Genomic DNA, 22,320 nt, shown 5'->3' with positions numbered 1-22,320 from the left:
TTGAAAACAGGCACAGGGGGAAAGTAAAATCTCCCCCCTGTGTCTGTTTTCCCCTAAAAAAAAAACAAAGAGAAGGACTCACCTCTGTTGGGTCCTCTCTCTCCAGGTGCTGGAAGCAAATGGCTTCCAGCTCGTCCCAGCAGCATTTGATGACGTTGGTGCACTGACATCATCAGATTGCCGGGGGGTCAGAGGTGGAAGGGGAAGCGATTCCCATTCAATCCCTGATGGGGGATGTGGGTGGGAGGCCCAGGGGGGAGCGCTAGTGCTCCCTTGTGGGCCAGGTGCAAGACGAGTACACGGAATGGTACCTAGAAAAATTCCCAATAGCTAAGATGAAAGAATTGCCACCCATCACTTTGGGGTTGTCAAAAATGTGTTAACCTCAGTTTTTACCCTTGCAGTTGGCCTGTAAATTGTTGTTTCTGTAGTCAAGACACTGGAATGAGACCAACATCATTTTAGTTTAAGTATATTACTTAAGCATATAAACAAAAATGATTATTGAGTGAATTTAACTACAAATTTGATAATGTGTGGAAGAAGGGAAATATGGGATATGTATTCATTTCTTTTTCAATACTAGCACATGAACGCAGCTGGTCCAGAACACAAATATTAGCCCTCTTTGGAAGAATCCAAAACGAAATTGAGCTTCGGTAAAAAATCTGAAAAATATATTTCCCCGATGAGCTTGCTCCCTATGCTTTAAGACTGTTGAACAATATAATCAATGATGCAGGGTGGTTAGCCGCAAAATGAAATCTCCATTGTAGACAATGAAATAGATCTGGCTTATAATGGCTTGTATAAGTATTCTGCTCCAACATTCCAATGTTTGTCTTCATGTTTCTCCCTTTTTGATTTAGAACATTATGGGGGTCATTCTGACCTTGGCGGTCCATGACTGCCATGGCGGAGGGCGGCGGAAGCACCGCCAACAGGCTGGCGGTGCTTCCTGGGCGATTCTGACCGCGGCGGTAAAGCCGCGGTCAGAAAAGGGGAGCCGGCGGTTTCCCGCCGGTTTCCCGTTGGCCCAGGGAATCCGCCATGGCGGCGCTGCTTGCAGCACCGCCATGGGGATTCCGACCGCCTTCCCGCCAGCCTGTTTCTGGCGGTGTCCACCGCCAGAACCAGGATGGCGGGAACGGGTGCCGTGGGGCCCCTGGGGGCCCCTGCACTGCCCATGCCACTGGCATGGGCAGTGCAGGGGCCCCCTAACAGGGCCCCACAAAGATTTTCACTGTCTGCTGTGCAGACAGTGAAAATCGCGACGGGTGCCACTGCACCCGTCGCACCCCTTCAACTCCGCCGGCTCCATTCCGAGCCGGCTTCATTGTTGAAGGGGCTGTCCCGCTGGGCTGGCCGGCGGTCTTCTGGCGGTCGCCCGCCGGCCCAGCGGGAAAGCCGGAATGGCCGCCCGCGGAGCGGTCTTTCGGCGGGAACCGCTTGGTGGGCGGCGACCGCCGACCGCCGCGGTCAGAATGGCCGCCTATATTATTAGTGGGTGGAATGTTCTTATAGCCTTATTGCCCTTCTGTCACAGGCTATGCCTGTTTTTAAAGGCCCTTTCCCTAATTATATTATCACTCTTTGGTCAATTGGAGCAATGAGTGTTTCCTTACTGAGGGAACTCAACCAAGGGAGGTTTTAGTATGGATCTTGGGGTGTACCTTGTGAATGTTATGTATGACAAATGTAACTGGAGAACAACAGAGTTGCGCACATTAATGGGAGAAGAGATACACGATTAGGTACATTATGATAGGTTTTACAGTTTTGTTTAATTATAAATCCCATTATATTTTGCATGCTCGTGATTTCATGACACTGTACGTATTTGCAGTTTCTGGCCAGGGGGAGATGAAATGATTTGCCCACAATCACAAGAATTTTTGTCACGTGCCAAAGTCTGGCTTAGATCACAGATAGCACCTTTACCCCTACTATGCTCGAATTTGAGTTCACTTATAGACATACATATGTAAATAAAGAATACACTAATGTGACTAATTGGACCACTGCACTTCACTGCATATTAGCTAGAAATGGTTAGCTACAGTTTGCATGTTACAGAATTATATTTATTGCCATTCACTTATGAAACAAGGAATAAGTGCAGTTAAGCGGAGCACCCTCAATCCCCCAGCATCGCTAGGTTGAAGGTCTAACTCTGGGTAGTTTTTGCTGTTGGCATAAGCGGGAATTGTCTAGCCCCATGAGACAGCTCTATTAATCTGAACACCACACCCACTCACAGCAACACCTACGGGTTTTTTCAGATTTTTAAAATAGGTCATGAAACGCATGAACGATGTAAGGGTCATTACGGCTAAAAGCATTACACCAGCAATCAACGATACATTTGCATGCATGCATTTGATAAATGGCAAGTAAGTAAATGTATTGGAAAGCAATTTCTTAAATAATTAAGTAATACATTTTTTGGCTTCAACATTTATGAGCAGGACTTAATAAGCTGAAGCTAGAGATATGTTTTTTTTTATTGACAGGAGCCGACAGGGAGTAGAAGTTAGGACACACAGTACCATGATCATGGACGTCAATTCACCAAACTTCGAGGGGTACCAGAAGTGACATCACTTGCCAGTTAACATTTACTTAGGCACACACACATCCTTACACATACATACTGTGTCACTCACATAAACACACCCTCATCCGCAAGTACACATATAACAATTTGAAAGCATTTTTTGTACTTACTTTAGCTGTCAGATAGGGCCATATTCCAGCTAATTGTATTCCATTTTTAGGACACTAACAGTGAATAATATTATTCACTATTTGTGCAATAAACAATTGACAGAAAGCCAGTACAGTGAAACCCCAACCGCCATCCATTAGACCAAGCTGCACCTGAGTTCCAGGCACTGATTTTGCCACCTCTGAAGTTAAAGGTCGCAAAGGCATGCCAGGGGTTGCAAGGGGCAAGCCAGGGTCACAGCTGCTCCCCCTAAATGACGTGTATGACTATTTGTAAACACCTATATTGCATAAAGAGGTCTTTCTGGCACTAGACTCATATATTCTGTGTGAAATATTTCTATGAATGCTATGCAGTTGTTATTAAGGAAGTTGTGCCCTGAGTTCTGTGCAACATCAACAAGAACTTCGTCAACAGCATCTACTTCTTTTGTCGAACTTACTAAATATCAGTGGTGGCCGCATCATGGGATCATTAGCTGTCCTCCACACCAACCTTAGGGGCAGGAAGAAGGAATGGCTGTGCTGTTTCCTAAATGAAAACCTCCCCACTGTCTCCTGACACAGTTTGCTATTTAACAAACTACTGCACAATGTATGCGTTGAAGGCACACGTACAATACTGTGGGGACATCTTATAGATCCAGGAGCACAGAGGGGTAATTTACTAAACTTACTTAGAGCACAGCACTCAAGCAGCAGCTGCCCATCCCGGCTGAGGGGCCACGTCCCCCCTACCTTTTTCTTGATGTGAAGAGTATTTGTCAGGGTGAACAAAAGGCAGCTTGACAGATACTCTTTTGGATCAAGTCAGGCAGCCAGGAGTTGGACATGCGCTAAATGCACAGACTCCTGGCTGCCTGAGCTGAACTTTGCTGGGCTGAGGAAATCACAGCCCTGTGGGCGTGATCTCTTCAGCCTAGCAAAGATGCCTCGAGGCTCTCCCCCTCATGATGAGGGAGAACATCATCGATTGCTTCGGACCTGGGTGCTTCAGTTTTAATCCCTGAAGTTCCCAGGGCCAAGGGTCATTCAGTGACACCTCATCATAGAGTGGGGTGGGCTCAGCAGTCTTACTGACCCCATCCCACTCTGTGACAAGTTGGGAATGCTGCCTTCCCCCATTGGCTGAACTTAGGCCAGCCAATGAGTGAAGGCAGAAGTCCCAACCCTCCTGGGACCTCCGAGCCGTGGGACTGCTGTCTTCCCTCGTTGGGTAACCTTATTTTTTTAAATGTTTGGTGCATGCATGTAGGAATGTATGTGTATTTGTTAGTGAGTGTTGTGAATGGGTGTGCAAGTGCATGCGTGAATGAATGGTGTGAGTGAGGTGTATGTGTGCGTGTGTAACTTACCCCCTCCCTCTTAAAATTACCGGCCACCACTGCACTCAAGGGAATTATTAGAAATCATTGATTTTAATTTGAGGAACAAGGTGCTTAATGATTTTAGCATAATTTTTATAAAACTTTAGTGTATTGTATTATTTTTGTGTAACCAATATTCTTGCCATATAATTAAAACTTTGCCAAGAAAATTGTTATTTTGAAAGAAGGAGTGCATACCACCAAGTTTTCTTACAGCATTCTACCATAAAGGTTTGCAGCATCACAGAATACCTCAGTAAAAACATACCTGTCCTCTAATTTGAAACTTTATGACATCTCATGAACAATTTGCTAAACAATTCAATTTAAAATTGTTTTGGCTTTTTCAGTGTTTCAACAAACCTTAGCACCAATTTTAGATTATACATTGCTCATGTGCACGCATACACAAAATATTAAAACAACATTAATTAGACCACAGAATCAGTCATGCGATTGTGCAGTTCTATACACTTAGGGCCCGATTTAGATCTCAGGGGTTGGGAATACACCATCACAAACGTGCCGTATTACAGTCCCTTTATATCATAATGGTATTGTAATAAGGCGGACAGGATGTCCTTCACATTTGTGATGGAGTATTCCCTCCACCGATATCTTAACCAGGCCCTTAGACTTCTTGTGTAATTTTCTAATCCTGTTAATTTTGTGAGTGGGTCTTACTCCACTGCACTATTTCTTGAGGTGTATGTGAACTCTCATCATTCTCTTAGTGCTCTCTAGCCCCATGTGACTTTTCATGTTACCTTTTGATTTTAGCTTCTGAGAATCCTTCACTGATGTTTTCAATGGGTAGCCTGTCTTGCAGCTTTCAACATACGTGCCGGAGTATGATAAATCATGCAGAGGGACGAAGACCTCTATGGGAAATGTGGTTGATTTCATGACATATTCAGTCATATCTCCTCATCATGGCAACGGCACTACCACTCCCACTGCCTCACAAAATAGAACACATATTTTTTTTGGGGGGGATTGTATCTTTCTGCCACAAAATGATGCATTGAAGTGTTCTCCACCAATACCTTCTGTTGTTTATACTTTTCAAATGAATGTGTTGGAGGAATATTGCTGGCTTTCTTGTATTCTTGGATTTGTCTTAATTGACTGATGAGGTTAGTTCATCCACTTTTCTCTTTTTTTCCTAGCGTGTCGACCTGGGTTCTACAAGTCCACATCCACCAATGCTAGCTGCAGCAAGTGCCCACCACACAGCTTCTCCCATGTACACAGCTCGGAGGCATGCATGTGCGAGAGGGGCTTCTACCGGGCTGAGTCGGATGCCAAGTCTATGTCTTGTACAAGTAAGTTATTCACTTTGGAACCAGGATACTCTGCGTCTAATTCTGGCACCCCACCAACACAGTTGTAGGCTCCTAGGAACAGCAATGTATCTTCTAGAGATCCTGTACTCTCAATAAAAGAGAAGTTGTATATTCTTAAAAAATGCTTGATTTTGTGGAAAAAGGCAGTTAACACTGTACTCATTTGTTTCCCCATATTCTACTACTATAAAACACAGTTGCAGCTTGTAAGTCTCTGTGGGTTTTAGCTCTGACAAGCTCCACCCGTGCAGCAGTAGATGGTTTATGCCAAAATCTTGACTTTTATTTCTGATGGATTAAGCTTGATGTTATTGTCATGAATCCGTCTCCGTGGGCTTCTTTATATTAGCAGTTTAGATATAATGGAACGTTGCTCGTGTTCTACCGTCTGAAAACTAATTGTAATTTGCATGTGTTTAAAAGAAAAAGCCAAAGGTATCAATACCAGGCAGCGGACAGAGATAAAAACTAAAGAGGAGCGTAGCTAAAAATCAGGGATTCAGCAGACAGGAGGAGCTGGGTCTGAATGTCGAAATACATTCCTATCCTTTAATGTCATGGTGTGTTACCATGCTGTGGAGTAGGAGACAGGTGTTCTTTTTTGTGATCACAAAAACAATAATTTTATCCCAACTTTCATAGATCTAACAATGGCAACAAATAACCATGTGTTAGAAATGGGGTCTTTGTTTGGTAGTCAGGTTACCCGTTGGCCAAGCCAGGACCCTCACTCTAGTCAGGATAAGTCAAACACAATCCAAATTATCCTGTGCCCACCCTCTGGTAGCTTGGCACTGAGTAGTCAGGCTTATCTTAGAAGGCAATGTGTAAAGTATTTGTGCAATAAATCATTCAGTAACACAGTATAACACCACAAAAATACACCACACAGTGTTTAGAAAAAATATATAATATTAATCCGGTTAAATGCAGGTCCAAACGATCAAGATTTGATAAGTACACCTCAAAATATTACTTTAGAGAATGATAAAAAGAGTCTAAATTTCTTAAAAAGCAATAAGTGTCTCTTGCATGCACAAAGTACCTGGTTTGCATCTAAATTATCTGCAAGGGGCCGCAGAGGAGGAGATGCGTGGAAAACGGGGAGGTGTGCGTTTGTTTACCCAGGGGCACAGAGACAATGAGTTTATATTTTTCCACGCAGTTAGGGCCTTGCATCGATTTCTGGCATCAAGACTTGGATCCTCTTTGGGTTGCAGGTTATTGGGTTGCCCCGGGGACGATTAGGAGAAATCCTGGGCGTGCAGGACGAATTCACAGGATATGCGTCGATATGGTTGGTGATGCGGGAAAATTTCTGTCGAACTGCAGGCGCTGCGTCAATTCTTCTCACAGGAAGGTGGACTGCATCATTCCGGCTTGGCTATGAGTTGATCCAGTGGGCCGCGCATCCAAGTTCTGGTCACAACGCTGGCGTTGATCTCCTCTTGGGGAGCCGGGCTGCGTCGTTCCGGTTTGGCGTGCAGTGATTTTCTCACCGCGATGCAGGCTGTGGTAATTTCTTGCAGGCTGTACATCAAATTTTTGCTGCACAAGGAGTTCTTTTGCAGGATGAAGTCTTTTTGGCCCTGAGACTTCAAGGAACAGGAGGCAAGCTCTATCCAAGCCCTTGGAGAGCACTTCTCAGCAGAGCCAGAAGGCAGCAGGCCGCAGGGCAACAGCAGGGCAGCAGTCCTTTGCAGAAAGGCAGTCAGGCAGTTCCTCTTGGCAGGTTGCAGGTTCTGGTTCAGAGTTTCTTCACCAGTGGTATCTTCTCCAGAAGTGTCTGAGATAGTAGGGTCAGAGGCTCTGTTTAAATACCCCAATGCGCCTTTAAAGTGGGGGAGACTTCAAAGAGTGGCTTAGAAGTGTCAAAAAGAAGCGAAAAGTTTGGGGGTGACCCTGCACAAAGGCCATTTCCAACACCATGTAACATCATATTACAAAGCAAACATTCAACACACTTTAATAGGACCTATATTAGGCCAGTTATTGAAGGCAGTACAGAGGCAGTGCGGTGGTGGCATTTTTTGGCGAAAACTCAACAGCTACAATATCTTTCAATTTTCCATAGAAAGAGGAGCTGCTGGTGTTTCATTTCAACTTGCTGTGAGCCACAGCAGAAAAGCACAGGCCATGAACTGTCCGCAGATCGTTGAGAATTGTTTAGCAATGTGAAGTCATAGGTGGCACTATAGTGTGAATATGAAATAGTAATTCGGCCATCTATTTCTTAGAGATTGTCATCCACACGGGCGAACAAAATGAAATTATAGTTGGCTTTATCATAAACCAGACATTAACTTTCTTCTGCATATTCCATCACGGGCTGCTTGAATAGCCTTATTCAGCTTGGCATGCTGTGTCTTTTCCTTTGAAGTCACATCTGCAGCGTCAGTCAGAAATTTCTCAAGAACAGACCCTTCATCAAGGCATAATTTGTCTCAGTTGTTAGCAACAGCATGAATTAAACCAATGATGCAGCACAAAATAGCACCTGCTTGTATCATAAAAAAAATGTAGGATAGTTTTCTTTCCCACTCATTTCTGCAGCTTGCTATTCTCAGAAGCTTTAATGCTGAGCGATGACGGGATCAGAGAAGGAGTTCGTGTGCACTGGGCCCGGCACAGATTCAAGGGACTCATCTGAGAACGCCAGCAAGTCTACAAATTAACACCTGGGGGCCACACCCAACCATCCCAGGATCTAGGTCAGCATCTCCATTATCCTCCATTGCATCGTGGCAATGTCCGCTATAGGTCACACAGAAAACTACAACAGCAAGCAAACCACTCTATGCAATGTGGTCTTCCCTGGCAAACATTGATACATTGCTGACCCGTGACTAGCCCCTTAGAGCTCACTGTTTAGTGTATCCTGTGAGTGTGAAGGAGCCATCAGGCCCAGGTGTTTCTCATTTAAGATGATTCTCTAATCTTATAGGGAATCTAATTTGGAGCTTAGTTTCCATGGAACTGTTTTCAACTCCACAGGACACCTTGTTGTGGAGAAGACATGATAGACCAGGCAATTGGTCTGCTTGGGTATTTTGGTTATGGATACACAGAATAAAATCCAGTAGGAATGGAGTCACCCACTGATAAGGTCTTTAGAACGGCACAGCCTACAAATTGTGAGTCTTTTGTAAGCATTGATGAGGTGGACGCCTCCCTGTTGTGTTGCAGTCGATGGTTAGGGATTATGCATCATAATTTTCAGAGCATTTCCAAATCTTTTATCAGGTTATTTATAGCTTCTGAACATGAGGTTGTCTTGTTATGATGAAGTTGCCGAATTTTCTGTTTGTCTATGTATATACTTATGCTGATACGGTCTTCAAGCAATCAGAATGAACAAATGCAATAATTCCTTAATACTGATACGGCAGAACATGTTGAGGGTATCATCAGATTGGTTCTCATCCTTTTACTCATGTTGATTGACGGAATGACCACATCTAGATCACTGGAATATGCCAGCATGATGCTGGTTTGAATAGCGGGTGCCATATTAATGCCTTCACAGAGACATAAATATGATACAAGAAAGTGGATACTAAGAAAACTCGTACAGATCATAATTTTCTAACAATACTCTTCTGGAATTTTATCCCCGATGAAGTTCTAGTAATGATAATAAAAAAGAAAACAAGACAATTGCAGAATAAAATGTGATAATTCTTACGGGAAACTGTCATTCAGCTTTCTGGATGAAAGGAAGTAGAATGTAAAGGTTTCTACAAACACCACGTACTGCTAAAACTTAATATGAATGTACTTTTCTAAGAGTGTTTTCCTCTATTTTTAGGGTCAAGCCTGTGAGAGCATGAACTAGCGCATGTGTCTTGATTGTGAGACTCTTATTTTAACAAAAAAATTCTTGGAGGACATCCGTTGCTTACCATTTTTTGGCTTGCCTGGCACTCTTCTTTACAGCCTTATAATTCATCACTGCAGGCCTGGCATCATTTCCGTTACTGTCTGTGGAGCAGGGTCAAAGCACTGATTGATTCAAATCAATCAGTGCCTGTCGCTGCTCCCAATGTGACCGAGTTACTATTTTGTTCTTTTTAACTTCTAGTGCCCTGCAAACAGAAAATGTGTGACTGGCAAAAACATGCCCAGCAGGGCAAACAAAATTGCAAAGTTGTATTTTCTATGGTAAACTTTCTTTTATTTTGCCAAGTCTTCTATTCTCATTTTTCACTCATGCTTTGTTTTGGTTTTGCTTATGGGTTCTGTTCTCAAATGATGATGATTATCTTGTTCTAAATATTGCAAAGCAACATTATTTTTTTGTTATGATATTTCAGAAACTATATTTTAACACATAATCATGCAGTACACCCCAAACCACCTGACTCTAATCCAAAGCAATGTGCCCCACTCCACTCCAATCCTGAAGAAAATGTCTCACGCCAATCCAAAACAATGTGTGCCACTCCAAACAATCTGCCCCACTCCAATCCAAAAAATCTGCCCAACTGCAATCCAAAACAATCTGCCTCACTCCATTCTGCCCATCTCCAATGCCAAACAATCTGCCCCTCTCCAATCCAAAACAGTCTGCCCAGATCCAGTCTAAAACAACCTGTCCCACTCCAGTCCAAAACAATCTGCCCCACTCCAATCCAAACCAATCTACTCCACCCCAACCAAGAACAAACTGGCCCACTCCAATGTGCCCACTCACATCCAAAACAATGTGCCCCACTTCAGTACAAAACATAATGCCCCACTCCAATCCAAAACAATCAACCTCACTCCAATCTAAAACATCAGGCCTCATTCCAATCTGCCCCACTGCAATTCAAAGCAATCTGTCCCACTCCAATCTTCCCCTCCTCAATCCAAAACAACTTTCCCCACTCCAATCCAAAATAATCTGCCCGCTCCAAAACAATCTGCCCCACTCCAATCCAAAACAATCTTCTCCACTCCAGTCTGCCCCACCCCAATCCAAAGCAATCTGCCCAACTCCAATCCAGAACAGTCTGCTCCATTCCAATCCTAAACAATCTGCCCCACTCCAATCCAAAACAATCTGCTCCACTCCAACCCCATACAATCTGCCCTTCTCCAGTCGGCCCCACTCCATTCTAAAACCATCAGCCCCACTCCAATCCAAAACAATCTGCCCAACTCCAATCCAAAACAATTTGGCCCCACTCAAGTCTGGCCCACTCCAATCTACCCCAAGCCAACCCAAATCCAATCTGCCCTCACAATCTGCGCCACTCCAAACCAAAACAATCTGTCCTAGTTCAATCTGCCCCACTCCAATTGAAAACAGTATGCCCCATTCCAATCCACAACAATTTGCCACACTCCCATTTGCCCAAATTCAATCCAAAGCGATCTGCCCCACTCCAATCCAAAACAATCTACCCCACTCCATTAAAAATAAAATGCCCTACTCAAGTCTACCCCTCTCCAATCTGCACTACTCCAAACCAAAACACTGTCCCGCTCCAATCTACCCCACCCCAATCTGCCACACTCCAAAACAATCTGTCCTATTCCTATCTGCTCCACTCCAATCCAAAACAGTTCACCTCACTCTGATCTGCCCCACTCAAATTCAAAACAATCCACTCACTCCAATCTTCCCACTCCAATCCACCCCACCAATCCATTCCAACCCAATCCACCAACTCACATCCATTCACACCACTGTAGTCCAATCCACTGAAAACCAATCCACCCCTCTCCAGTCCAATCCACCTTCCCACCCCACTCCAATTCACCCAATCCAATCCACCTTAAACATCCCACTCCAGTCCACCTTAATCCACCCCATTCCAATCCACCCCTTCACACCTCCTTAATCCACCCCACTCCAATCCACCCACTCCACTCCACTCCACTCGAATCCAGTCCACCCAATCCTCCCACTCCAAAAATTCCATACCATTCCATTCCAGTCCAATCCACCCACTTCAATTCAATGCATCCACCCCACTCCAATCCAATCAGGTCCACCCCACTCCAATCCACCCCACCCCAATCCCCCAATCCAATCCATCTCAATCCAGTCCACACCACCCCAATCCAGTCCACCTCACTCCAATCCAATACACTCTACCCCAATCTAATCCAATCCACCCCACCAATCCATTCCAACCCAATCCACCAACTCACATCCATTCACACCACTGTAGTCCAATCCACTGAAAACCAATCCACCCCTCTCCAGTCCAATCCACCTTCCAACCCCACTCCAATTCACCCAATCCAATCCACCTTAAACATCCCACTCCAGTCCACCTTAATCCACCCCATTCCAATCCACCCCTTCACACCTCCTTAATCCACCCCACTCCAATCCACCCACTCCACTCCACCCCACTCGAATCCAGTCCACCCAATCCTCCCACTCCAAAAATTCCATACCATTCCATTCCAGTCCAATCCACCCACTTCAATTCAATGCATCCACCCCACTCCAATCCAATCAGGTCCACCCCACTCCAATCCACCCCACTCCAATCCCCCAATCCAATCCATCTCAATCCAGTCCACACCACCCCAATCCAGTCCACCTCACTCCAATCCAATACACTCTACCCCAATCTAATCCACCCCAATCTGATAGACTCCAATTCACCCCACTCAATCCATTCTATTCCAATTCTGCTCACCCCACACCAATCCACTCCATTGTACCCGACTCAATTCTACCCCTCTCCAATCCAATCCACACCACGCAATACATTTCACCCTACTCCAAACTACCCCACCCCACTCCAGTCCCTCCACCCTTTTTCAGTCCAATCCACCCCAATTCAACCCACCCCCCTCAAAACCACCCCATTCCAGTCCACCCACCCCAATCCAACCCCTTCCCCATTTCAATCTACCCCATTCCAATCCAGTCCACCCTATCCAGTCCACCTCACTCCAATCCACCCCACTCCAATCTGATCCAATCCAACCCTTCTCACTCTACTTCAATCCACCCCACCCCAGTTCAGCCTGTCCCACTCAACCCATTCCATCTAACTCACCCACTCCAGCCCCCACCCCAATCCAATCCACCCCACTCCAGTCTAATTCACCCAATTCAAGTTCAATCCACCCCACTCCATTCCAACCCACTCCACTCAAATCGAATCTTCTCCACCTTAGTCCAATCCATCCCACTCCATTTCAATCCATCCCACTCCAGTCTAATGCATCCCAATCCAATTTACCCCACTCCATTCCAATCCTATCCTCCAGTCCAATCCAATCCACGCCATTCCAGTCCAGTGCACCACACTCCACTCCACTCCAAACTACACCACTCTAATCCAATCCACCCCACCCCAGTCCTATCACTCCAATCCAATCCACCAACCCCAATCCAATCTTATCCTCCCACTCCAATCCACCCACTCTAGTCCACCCCAATCCAATCCAACCCAATCCACCTCACCCCAGTTCAATCCACCTTACTAGAAATCCAATCTACCCCATCCAGCACATCCAATCCATCCCACTCAATCCAACCCACGCAATCCACTCCACTCTACCCCAATCCAGTCCACCCCACTCTACTCTACTCCATTCCAATCCACTGCAACCCATTCCACCCTATTCCACTCTAATATATGCCACTCTTCGACACTGCAGTCTATGACACACTCAGCCACTGAAGCACTGAACTCTACTCCCCTCTACTCAAGTCTATGACACAGTACTCTCCCACTCCACTCTACGACACTCTACACCAATAAATCCACTCTATGAAACTCCACACCACCAACTTTTAGCCATGCTGAACAGTAGCCACAGTTGTGTACAACATGGCAAAAACACATTGCCAAAGCCAATAGCACTCGTAGAGGTGAGACCTATTGGCTTTGCCAACGCTTGTTTGTACTATGTACCCATGCTGTGTTCGTTGAATGTGTGGCAGAAACCTGCATTTCCCATGCTCATTATGTTTGATTGAGAATAACATTGACTCAGCCCATGCTCTATGCTTTCTGTATGTGTGCGGAAGCTCGCAATGTCATTGCATTTCCTGTGCATGGTTCACTTGTGAGGAGAGTCTTTAATGGTGTGCACTGAGTTATCTGTATGTTAAAATCAGGCCTTCAAAATCACTACCATTTTCTGTCCCTGTCATATATTTGTGCAGACACCTCTCAGGGCACTTATGTTTGTGTGAGGAAAACTTGCATTACCGTGGTACATATTTTCTCTTCTTGGTCAGCATACATGAGGGATCTTTGCACTGCCACTTCAAATGAGATGTGCCTTCTAAATGAGTGATAGCATATTGCAATATCATTTTCCGTGCAGTGCACATTCTGTATGCGTGCTGAAAGTTTGCATTGCCCCTGTGTTTTGCTATTATTGAACGTCTCGCATAAGACTGGTGTACTGTTGTACATGTACAAGCTCTAGATGTGCAAGGAAAGCTTAGGGAAGCTTGCACTACCACAGCCTATGCATTCTTTCCTTGGTGTGCAAGTGTGAGGGAAGCTTGCACTGTCACTGCAGCTAAGGTTTGTCTTCTGTATGGGGAACAGAGAGTTGGAGAGTCACTTCTCGTGCTGTGCATATTCTGTATGTGTGATGAAAACTTGAATTAATGTTGCCAGTGTTATACTGGATGTCTCATGTAAGACTGCGGTGCTACTGTATTATGTGTGTGAGAAGCTTGCACTGCTGCCGCCCGTGCAGTTTGTAATATTTCTTTTTGAGTAAACTTCACTTGAGTGATGCCCGGGCAGAACATACTCTGCACTTGTGATTGAAGCTTGCACAGCCAAAGATGTGTGTGTGTCCTTTATGTACAAGAGCCGCTGGACACGAGAAGGAAGCTTTCACTACTGTCGTCTGTCCTGTACGTATTCTGTATGAGTGAAAAAAGCTCGCACTGCAGCTGCGGCTCAACTTCACAGTGCGCTAGCTTTACCTCAGGAGATGTATAAGCACACGTGCAAAAACAAAGAAAAAAAAAACAGAAGCAGGCCTGACTGCGCATCACGATTTACCAGAGGTGCCTAAATTGCCACCGTTTTATCTCCCTTTTCGTCTTTTAAACTTATTACGTAGATTACGAAAGATATCTCCGAAAGATCGTTCGTCGTGTTTTCTTGCACAAACACGACAAAAACTGTAATTTTATACTGGTAACCACGCCATTTGCCTCCCATATTGCCCAGCTGTCATATTTCTGCAGGCGGACAGGTTCTTTCCAGCGGATCAATGACCCACTTCCTTATGGGAGTAGTATTATCATATATATCATTTCAAATTTCCGCAAGAAAAGATTTGTGGAAAACATCTTGTGCTTCAGGGTTCATTTGAAGGATTGTTTTGCATTAACTCAGCAAACTGCCGAAGCGCTTATAACAGATGGGTTTATTGCCCAAGTTAATGGTACTCATTTTATCGACCCCAGAAAAACAAAAGGCTGAGTCGGTCTTACTGGGATTGAAGTATGTGGCCAGACAGTTGTAATAAGTTTCAAGCAAAATGTGCCATAACTTGCTGAGACTTCTCCAAAAGAGACAGTAAGCATTTTTTCCTTTCCCAAATATGAGTATCTCACATCAAACCCTGGATAGCGTCTGAATGGCATCTCAAAAGTATATTCAACTCCCACCAGTACTAAGCACTTTTAAGAATGCATCTCCCTTGGCCGTAATAACAGAAAATAACATTTAAAGGCAATATAAGAAGATAGCCGTTTACATAGTGTAAAGTTTTGCACTGTACTATGTCTGTGACAGTGGGCAGCATTTAGCGTGGAGGACACTGTGAGGTCAAATTTGCTAACTCCAGTCCTATAATAAATGGGGAAAGGACAACTTCACTCAGATATTCAAGGATACTTAAGTACTGTTCTAACTCCAGTCCTGTAATATTTTGGGAAAAATGCATACATTTACAGAACATTTTTCGGAAAGGTTGAAAAGTAGTAATAATTTTGAATTGCAGAAAATGATACTTTGAGGGTGCATTTCAGCTAAAAAAAACTAGGAATACCAACTGATACTGTCTTCAATTCAGTCTTCACGTATGCCCCCATTCGCTCTGTCGCTGAGGATAAATTTGTTTCTCTGTCAAGCCTTATGTGACCCATTTTTTAGGTTGCCTGTTTATTCATTGGTGACTATTCCTGCTTGCATCACAACTGAGACAGCAGTACAGTAAACAAGCATGTGCAAAGGTTAAATATATGTTACACCCGCAGGAAGGTACTAGAAGAAGGGCTTGATGGTGGATCATTGAGGTTAGGATGGTGGGCTGTGGTTTGATTTACAGCACAAACATCACTCAGGGATCGAATTGTTAGGAGCTACTACCCTCGCCTTGCCCTTTGGTTCTCCTGACACTTCCCTTGCTGCCTCAGGCCTCAGACCCCATGGGGCAACAACTAGAACAGAGAGTAAACATGGTTCTTGGAGCCATTTTTGGGCCGCAGGCTCCAGACAGCAAAGCTGTCTGGTTTGCTAAAGACATCTTGGGAAGTTTCAGAAAGTTGACCTAGGAATGCATTCCACTTGTTGATTGCCACTAACTTTGTGGTTTGTAACTCAGACTTTCAGGCTTTCCATTTGCTGGCTTTATTTGCTTTCGGCTCTCCAGGTTCAGTTTGTCCCTCCCTTTGCCTAAACCGTGTTTTCTGTGGCCTTCCAAAAACTTGCTATATGTTAACAGGCCTTTAGCTCTTGTTCTTATCTCATCACATTGACAAATGTCATGTGGTATCTTCCACAGACACTTGTCCACTTTGCTTTCTCTGGCTTCAAAGTGAGTGGATTTGTTTGAAAATCTTGCTGGATACTGGGGGTAGGAAAGAGTTTTTCTCTAGCAAACAACAACGTTTAAATGAACAGGGAAAGTATTTCAGAATATATCAGAATTATGAACGCACAAATGAAGCAAATTTTGTATTTATTTTTGAAGTGTGTTTGAAACAAATACTTTAATATGATCAAAACGAATCATTAAACCAGGTGATGCAATTTCCACAGAATGTTGTCTGTGCACTGGATAGTTTTATTAGTAAAATGGCATGTCTGTGCAAATGTAATTTCAATTGAAAATGTGTTGCCTATAATGGCAGTGTGCTACCATACTGTGAATACATCACTCTACTCTGCACCACTCCACATCACTGCACTCTGCAACACTCCACTCTATGCAACTGCACTCTATGCCCCTTCATGCTACACCTCCCCACTCTACCCTGTACAACTTTACTTTATGCCAATGCACTCTTCCCCACTCTACTCTACATCACTGAATTATTTGTCACTGCACTCAACACTATTCCAGCCTAGGCCACAGCAATCTACTCTGCACACTCTGTGCCACTGTACTCTATGTCAATACACTTTATGCCAATGCACTTTACTCTGTAACACTCAACTCTATGCCCCTGCACTCTATGCCAATACACTGTACGCCACCCTAATCTACTCTGCACCACTGCTCTTTATTCTAGTGCATTCTGCACCACTTTACGCTGCTACACTCTATGCCATTCTGCACAACTGCACTCCACTCTGCACCACTCCACGCCACTATACTTTACTCTGAAACAATCTACTGTATGCCACTGCACTGTACGTCACTCTACTCCACTCCACTCTATGCCACTGCACTCTACATAACTGCACTTTATGTCACTGTACTCTATGGCATTGCACTCTAGTCTGTATCTCTGTACTTTGTCACTGCTCTCTACACCACCCTCCTCCACTCTACACCACTGCACTCTGACACTCTACTTTGCAACACTTCCCTCTCCACTACTGAACTTTACATCATTCAACTTTCACTACTCCACTCTACACCAATGCACTCTATGCCACTGCACTCTATGGCACTATACTCTACTCTGCACCACTCTATGCTACTCTACTCTGCACCACTGCACTCTTTGCCATTCAACTCTACTTTGTCCTCTATGCCACTGCACTCTATGCCACTCAACCCTACTCTGCACCACTGCCCTTTTCCTCACTCAACTCTGTACCACTCTACACCACTCTTTCTCTACACCACTGCACTGTATGCCAATGCACTCTACATCATTACAGTTTACCCTGCACCACTCTACTCTGCACCATGCCGTTCTGTACTACTCTACTCTGCAAAACTGAACTCTACTATGTTCCACTCTAGTCTATGCCGCTGCATTCTACAATGGTGCATTGAACACCATTGAATTCAATGCCACTGCACTTAATGGCACTGCACTCTACACCACTATATTCTGCATCACTCTATGCCAATGCACTCTACATCAGTCCAATCTACTCTTTGCCACTCCAGTGTATGCCACTCTATGCGACTCCACACTATGCTACTTCAGTGCACAACATACTCTGCCACTCCATTCTACAATCCTCTACTCCATTCTTCGCCATTTCACTCTACGACACTCCATGCCATTATCCTTTTTGCCACAAACTATTAGCCATGCTGAACAGCAGCCGCGCTGGTGAACAACATGGGTAAAACACATTGACAAAGCCAATAGCTCTTGCATAGGTGAGATCTATTGGCTTTGCCAGTGCTGTTACCTTCTGCAGTGTTCATACCTGACTTTCCCCTAGTGCCGGAACACAAATTTGTGTCTTTCTTTTAGTTAAGGGATGGTCATGTGGTCAGTACTGTAGTGGTGTCTGGCAATGAAATTGTGTGTGATGTCACCTCTAGTATTTTGATGAATTTACATCCATGATTTTCAGTACAGAAATATTCCAGTTTCACAAGCATGAGTAGGGCAGGTGGTTGAAGTTCTTGAAACCTTTTGAACAATAAATTACTATTAAATGACCCACCATCTTTCAGTCAGCAGCAGAACCAACCAAAATATGAAGCATCTTAAAAACACTCAGAGTATTTTCCATGCGCACACCCATGGGATCGCATAATTTATTCCAATGAAGAGAGCACAGAACCCTGTGGAAAACATGTAATAGTAGACATTTGTAAGGGAGAGCGGTTATCCTTCCCAAGTTGTGCATATATATCTTGCCACATTGTAGTGACACACAGGGCCCAATGGTATACAAAGATCCAGTTTATGAGGAGATGTGGAGTGAGCGGTTTGTGTGGCTCCAGGGAGATTATTAATCATGACAAGAACAGCAACCACCAGAAATATCTTAAGAAATTTGAAGCACAAGCAAAACTGTTGTAGTCTCAATTTGGGATAGAATAACTTTCAGACTTCTGAGTTTTCGCTTTTATGGACTGGTGTGGGTACTATTCCAAGATGGTGGACAAAGGCGAATCTTGGCTTCCTTCCTGTTTGGAAACGTCATGTGGGAAGGCCATTAAGAGTTCAGAGGACTGGCAGGTGTTTTGTATAATTCCAGTCTCAAACATCAAATCTGTAATTAAAGCTTGATAACTAAAATATAGGCAGTGGTCAATGGGGGACCTAATCAGTGGGTTTTGGATTTTATAGCTCAGTGTTCAGCTGGTTACTGGACCTTTGCAAATACCAGCAGAAGTAGAGAAGACCACTGGTGAGTTTTAAGAATCATTACTGAGTAAATTGTAATTTACCTCTTCTGTGTTAATTTATTGTACGAAATGGCAGGTTGTACCCAATGTACGACATGTATACTGTATATTACTCACTGGCCAAAACATTTCTGCAACTTAGCCTCTCCAGTTTCACCTTCACTATGCCTATAGTGCTTATTTTTTGCTTTTATTTATTTATTTTTTTGTTGTCACTTTTCAATAATATCCACATTGCTCCTCAACCACCAAAATTATAATAGGTCTTGTGTCAGAACCTTCAATTAGTTAGGAGCAAATACGCGTATTTCCTACTGACCAGCCTACTGGGCACTTCGTCTTAGCAAGAACCTGGACTTTCAAAGCATCCATCAATCCCTTTGTAGCTTAGTTGAGAACACTGATCAAGAAAACCCTCACTAACAGTGACTGGTGAAAGTTCCACCGCTGGTTTTCAGCCCAATCGAAATTGGGCTATAAGTGGCCAAAACGAAATTGGGCCCTAAGTAACCAATAAGAACCGTGCATTATCAGAACTGGAAGTATCATTAGAATGGTAAACTTAATTTCTGTTTTGAGGACAGCACAATATTGTGTGATGGTGAAAGGAAGATCCATATCTTAAACTCTCCTCTCCACCAGAAGTACAATGGAAGGGTGTGCTAATTTTCTGAAAGCTTGTACTTCAAACAAGGATATCAGAGTTGTGTCTGTTGTGTGTGCCCATATGAATGGATTTTTTTGAATTATCCATGATTATTGTAGATTTTTGTGGCATCAATTATAAATCATTATAACATCTTGAGGATAGGTGAGATATGGTCTATTTGATTGTCCCAGAAACTAACTTTTTCTGCATGGGTAGCTGCCGGAGAAGAGTAAGCTGAGTTTTAAGTAAGAGATTAGGAAGGCAGTTGCCATAGTGTAGCCTTGTAACTACTAGTGATTGTACCACAAGGTGTGACTATGTCACTCCAGTTCTTTCCAGACACTGCCTCAGTCCTACACTTTTCATCTTCAAACCATTGTTGTGTTATTCTATTTAGTTCAATGGAAAAGAAACAAGACTCCAACACCCAGAATGAATTAGGCTGACACATAAAAGTCTAGGTTTGGAAACAGTGTCCTAATGACCTCGTGGGAGGTGGTCATCCTGGTATCACACTTTAATTTAGGCTTGTAATATTTAATCCCTGGAAGTAAGCTCAGCTGACAGTCATCACTTCTTGCTAGTTGACTTCTGTGTGCCTGAATATTGAGTTTTTCCTCAACTATAAATCCTAGTGATTTAATACATTCAGTGATTGAAGGTTTGCAATCGAAGATTCTAGTTGAGTCCTGCTAATAGGTGACAGGTGTCTTGCTGTGTGAAGCAGAACTTCCATTTTAGCAGTATTTGGTCTGTATTATAGCCCAGAGAGTGGTGTCTTTTTGGAAACGTGATTACTTATCTCTGGAAACAGGCATGCATTCCATCTTGCGTTTCCCTCTTGATACATTATTAAGGAGACATTGGAAGACACTCATTTTCTTGAAAAATATATTTAGGAGAGTCATGGATGCTTTGATTATCGTATCTTTGGCTTTATGAGAAGCATAGATTGCCAATTTGCTGAGGCACACGTTTTATGGGTGTCTCTAAAAGTAAGGGATAACAGATTGCACTTTAGATTTATTGAAAACTATGCCTACTCTGTTTTAAAGAGAATACAGGCCAATTTGTGTGACATTGTTGCATAGAGGTGGCATAATTTATCGAGTATGAGAATGAGTGTGGCCAATATGTTATATTGTGATTATTGTAATTAATGTTTTGTAGATTGTGTATATGGTTTCAGGGTCCACTGGTTAGAATTCCATTTTGTCCTTCTCATCAAAACAAATTTGGTAACTGGTTCTTGGGCGTGAAGCACTACAAATCCACCTAGGTCAATTTTACTGTGTCTTTGCATCTTGATGAAGTGAGACAGCAGCTTATAGTTCGAGTTTGTTAGAACTCATTGAATATACAGGGAGTGCAGAATTATTAGGCAAATTAGTATTTTGACCACATCATCCTCTTTATGCATGTTGTCTTACTCCAAGCTGTATAGGCTCGAAAGCCTACCACCAATTAAGCATATTAGGTGATGTGCATCTCTGTAATGAGAAGGGGTGTGGTCTAATGACATCAACACCCTATATCAGGTGTGCATAATTATTAGGCAACTTCCTTTCCTTTGGCAAAATGGGTCAAAAGAAGGACTTGACAGGCTCAGAAAAGTCAAAAATAGTGAGATATCTTGCAGAGGGATGCAGCACTCTTAAAATTGCAAAGCTTCTGAAGCGTGATCATCGAACAATCAAGCGTTTCATTCAAAATAGTCAACAGGGTCGCAAGAAGCGTGTGGAAAAACCAAGGCGCAAAATAACTGCCCATGAACTGAGAAAAGTCAAGCGTGCAGCTGCCACGATGCCACTTGCCACCAGTTTGGCCATATTTCAGAGCTGCAACATCACTGGAGTGCCCAAAAGCACAAGGTGTGCAATACTCAGAGACATGGCCAAGGTAAGAAAGGCTGAAAGACGACCACCACTGAACAAGACACACAAGCTGAAACGTCAAGACTGGGCCAAGAAATATCTCAAGACTGATTTTTCTAAGGTTTTATGGACTGATGAAATGAGAGTGAGTCTTGATGGGCCAGATGGATGGGCCCGTGGCTGGATTGGTAAAGGGCAGAGAGCTCCAGTCCGACTCAGACGCCAGCAAGGTGGAGGTGGAGTACTGGTTTGGGCTGGTATCATCAAAGATGAGCTTGTGGGGCCTTTTCGGGTTGAGGATGGAGTCAAGCTCAACTCCCAGTCCTACTGCCAGTTCCTGGAAGACACCTTCTTCAAGCAGTGGTACAGGAAAAAGTCTGCATCCTTCAAGAAAAACATGGTTTTCATGCAGGACAATGCTCCATCACACGCGTCCAAGTACTCCACAGCGTGGCTGGCAAGAAAGGGTATAAAAGAAGGAAATCTAATGACATGGCCTCCTTGTTCACCTGATCTGAACCCCATTGAGAACCTGTGGTCCATCATCAAATGTGAGATTTACAAGGAGGGAAAACAGTACACCTCTCTGAACAGTGTCTGGGAGGCTATGGTTGCTGCTGCACACAATGTTGATGGTGAACAGATCAAAACACTGACAGAATCCATGGATGGCAGGCTTTTGAGTGTCCTTGCAAAGAAAGGTGGCTATATTGGTCACTGATTTGTTTTTGTTTTGTTTTTGAATGTCAGAAATGTATATTTGTCAATGTTGAGATGTTATATTGGTTTCACTGGTAATAATAAATAATTGAAATGGGTATATATTTTTTTTTGTTAAGTTGCCTAATAATTATGCACAGTAATAGTCACCT

At 43.7% G+C, this 22,320-nt stretch overlaps 1 protein-coding gene across 3 annotated transcripts in view; it reads left to right on the top strand.

Moving 5' to 3' along the window:
- Positions 1 to 22,320, top strand: part of LOC138265631 (ephrin type-A receptor 3-like) — a 451,343-nt gene that overhangs the window by 247,113 nt on the left and 181,910 nt on the right. For all 3 annotated transcript variants that reach the window (XM_069213518.1, XM_069213517.1, XM_069213519.1), the window contains exon 4: positions 5,264 to 5,419. In XM_069213518.1, coding sequence (XP_069069619.1) covers positions 5,264 to 5,419 — 156 coding nt within the window. The remainder of the gene's footprint in view (positions 1 to 5,263; positions 5,420 to 22,320) is intronic.

The sequence above is a fragment of the Pleurodeles waltl genome, chromosome 11, assembly GCF_031143425.1.
Source record: "Pleurodeles waltl isolate 20211129_DDA chromosome 11, aPleWal1.hap1.20221129, whole genome shotgun sequence".
In the NCBI taxonomy this organism is placed as follows: Eukaryota; Metazoa; Chordata; class Amphibia; order Caudata; family Salamandridae; genus Pleurodeles; species Pleurodeles waltl.
The sequence above is the reverse complement of the archived record's forward strand: the minus strand, read 5'-3'. Positions and strand labels throughout refer to the sequence as shown.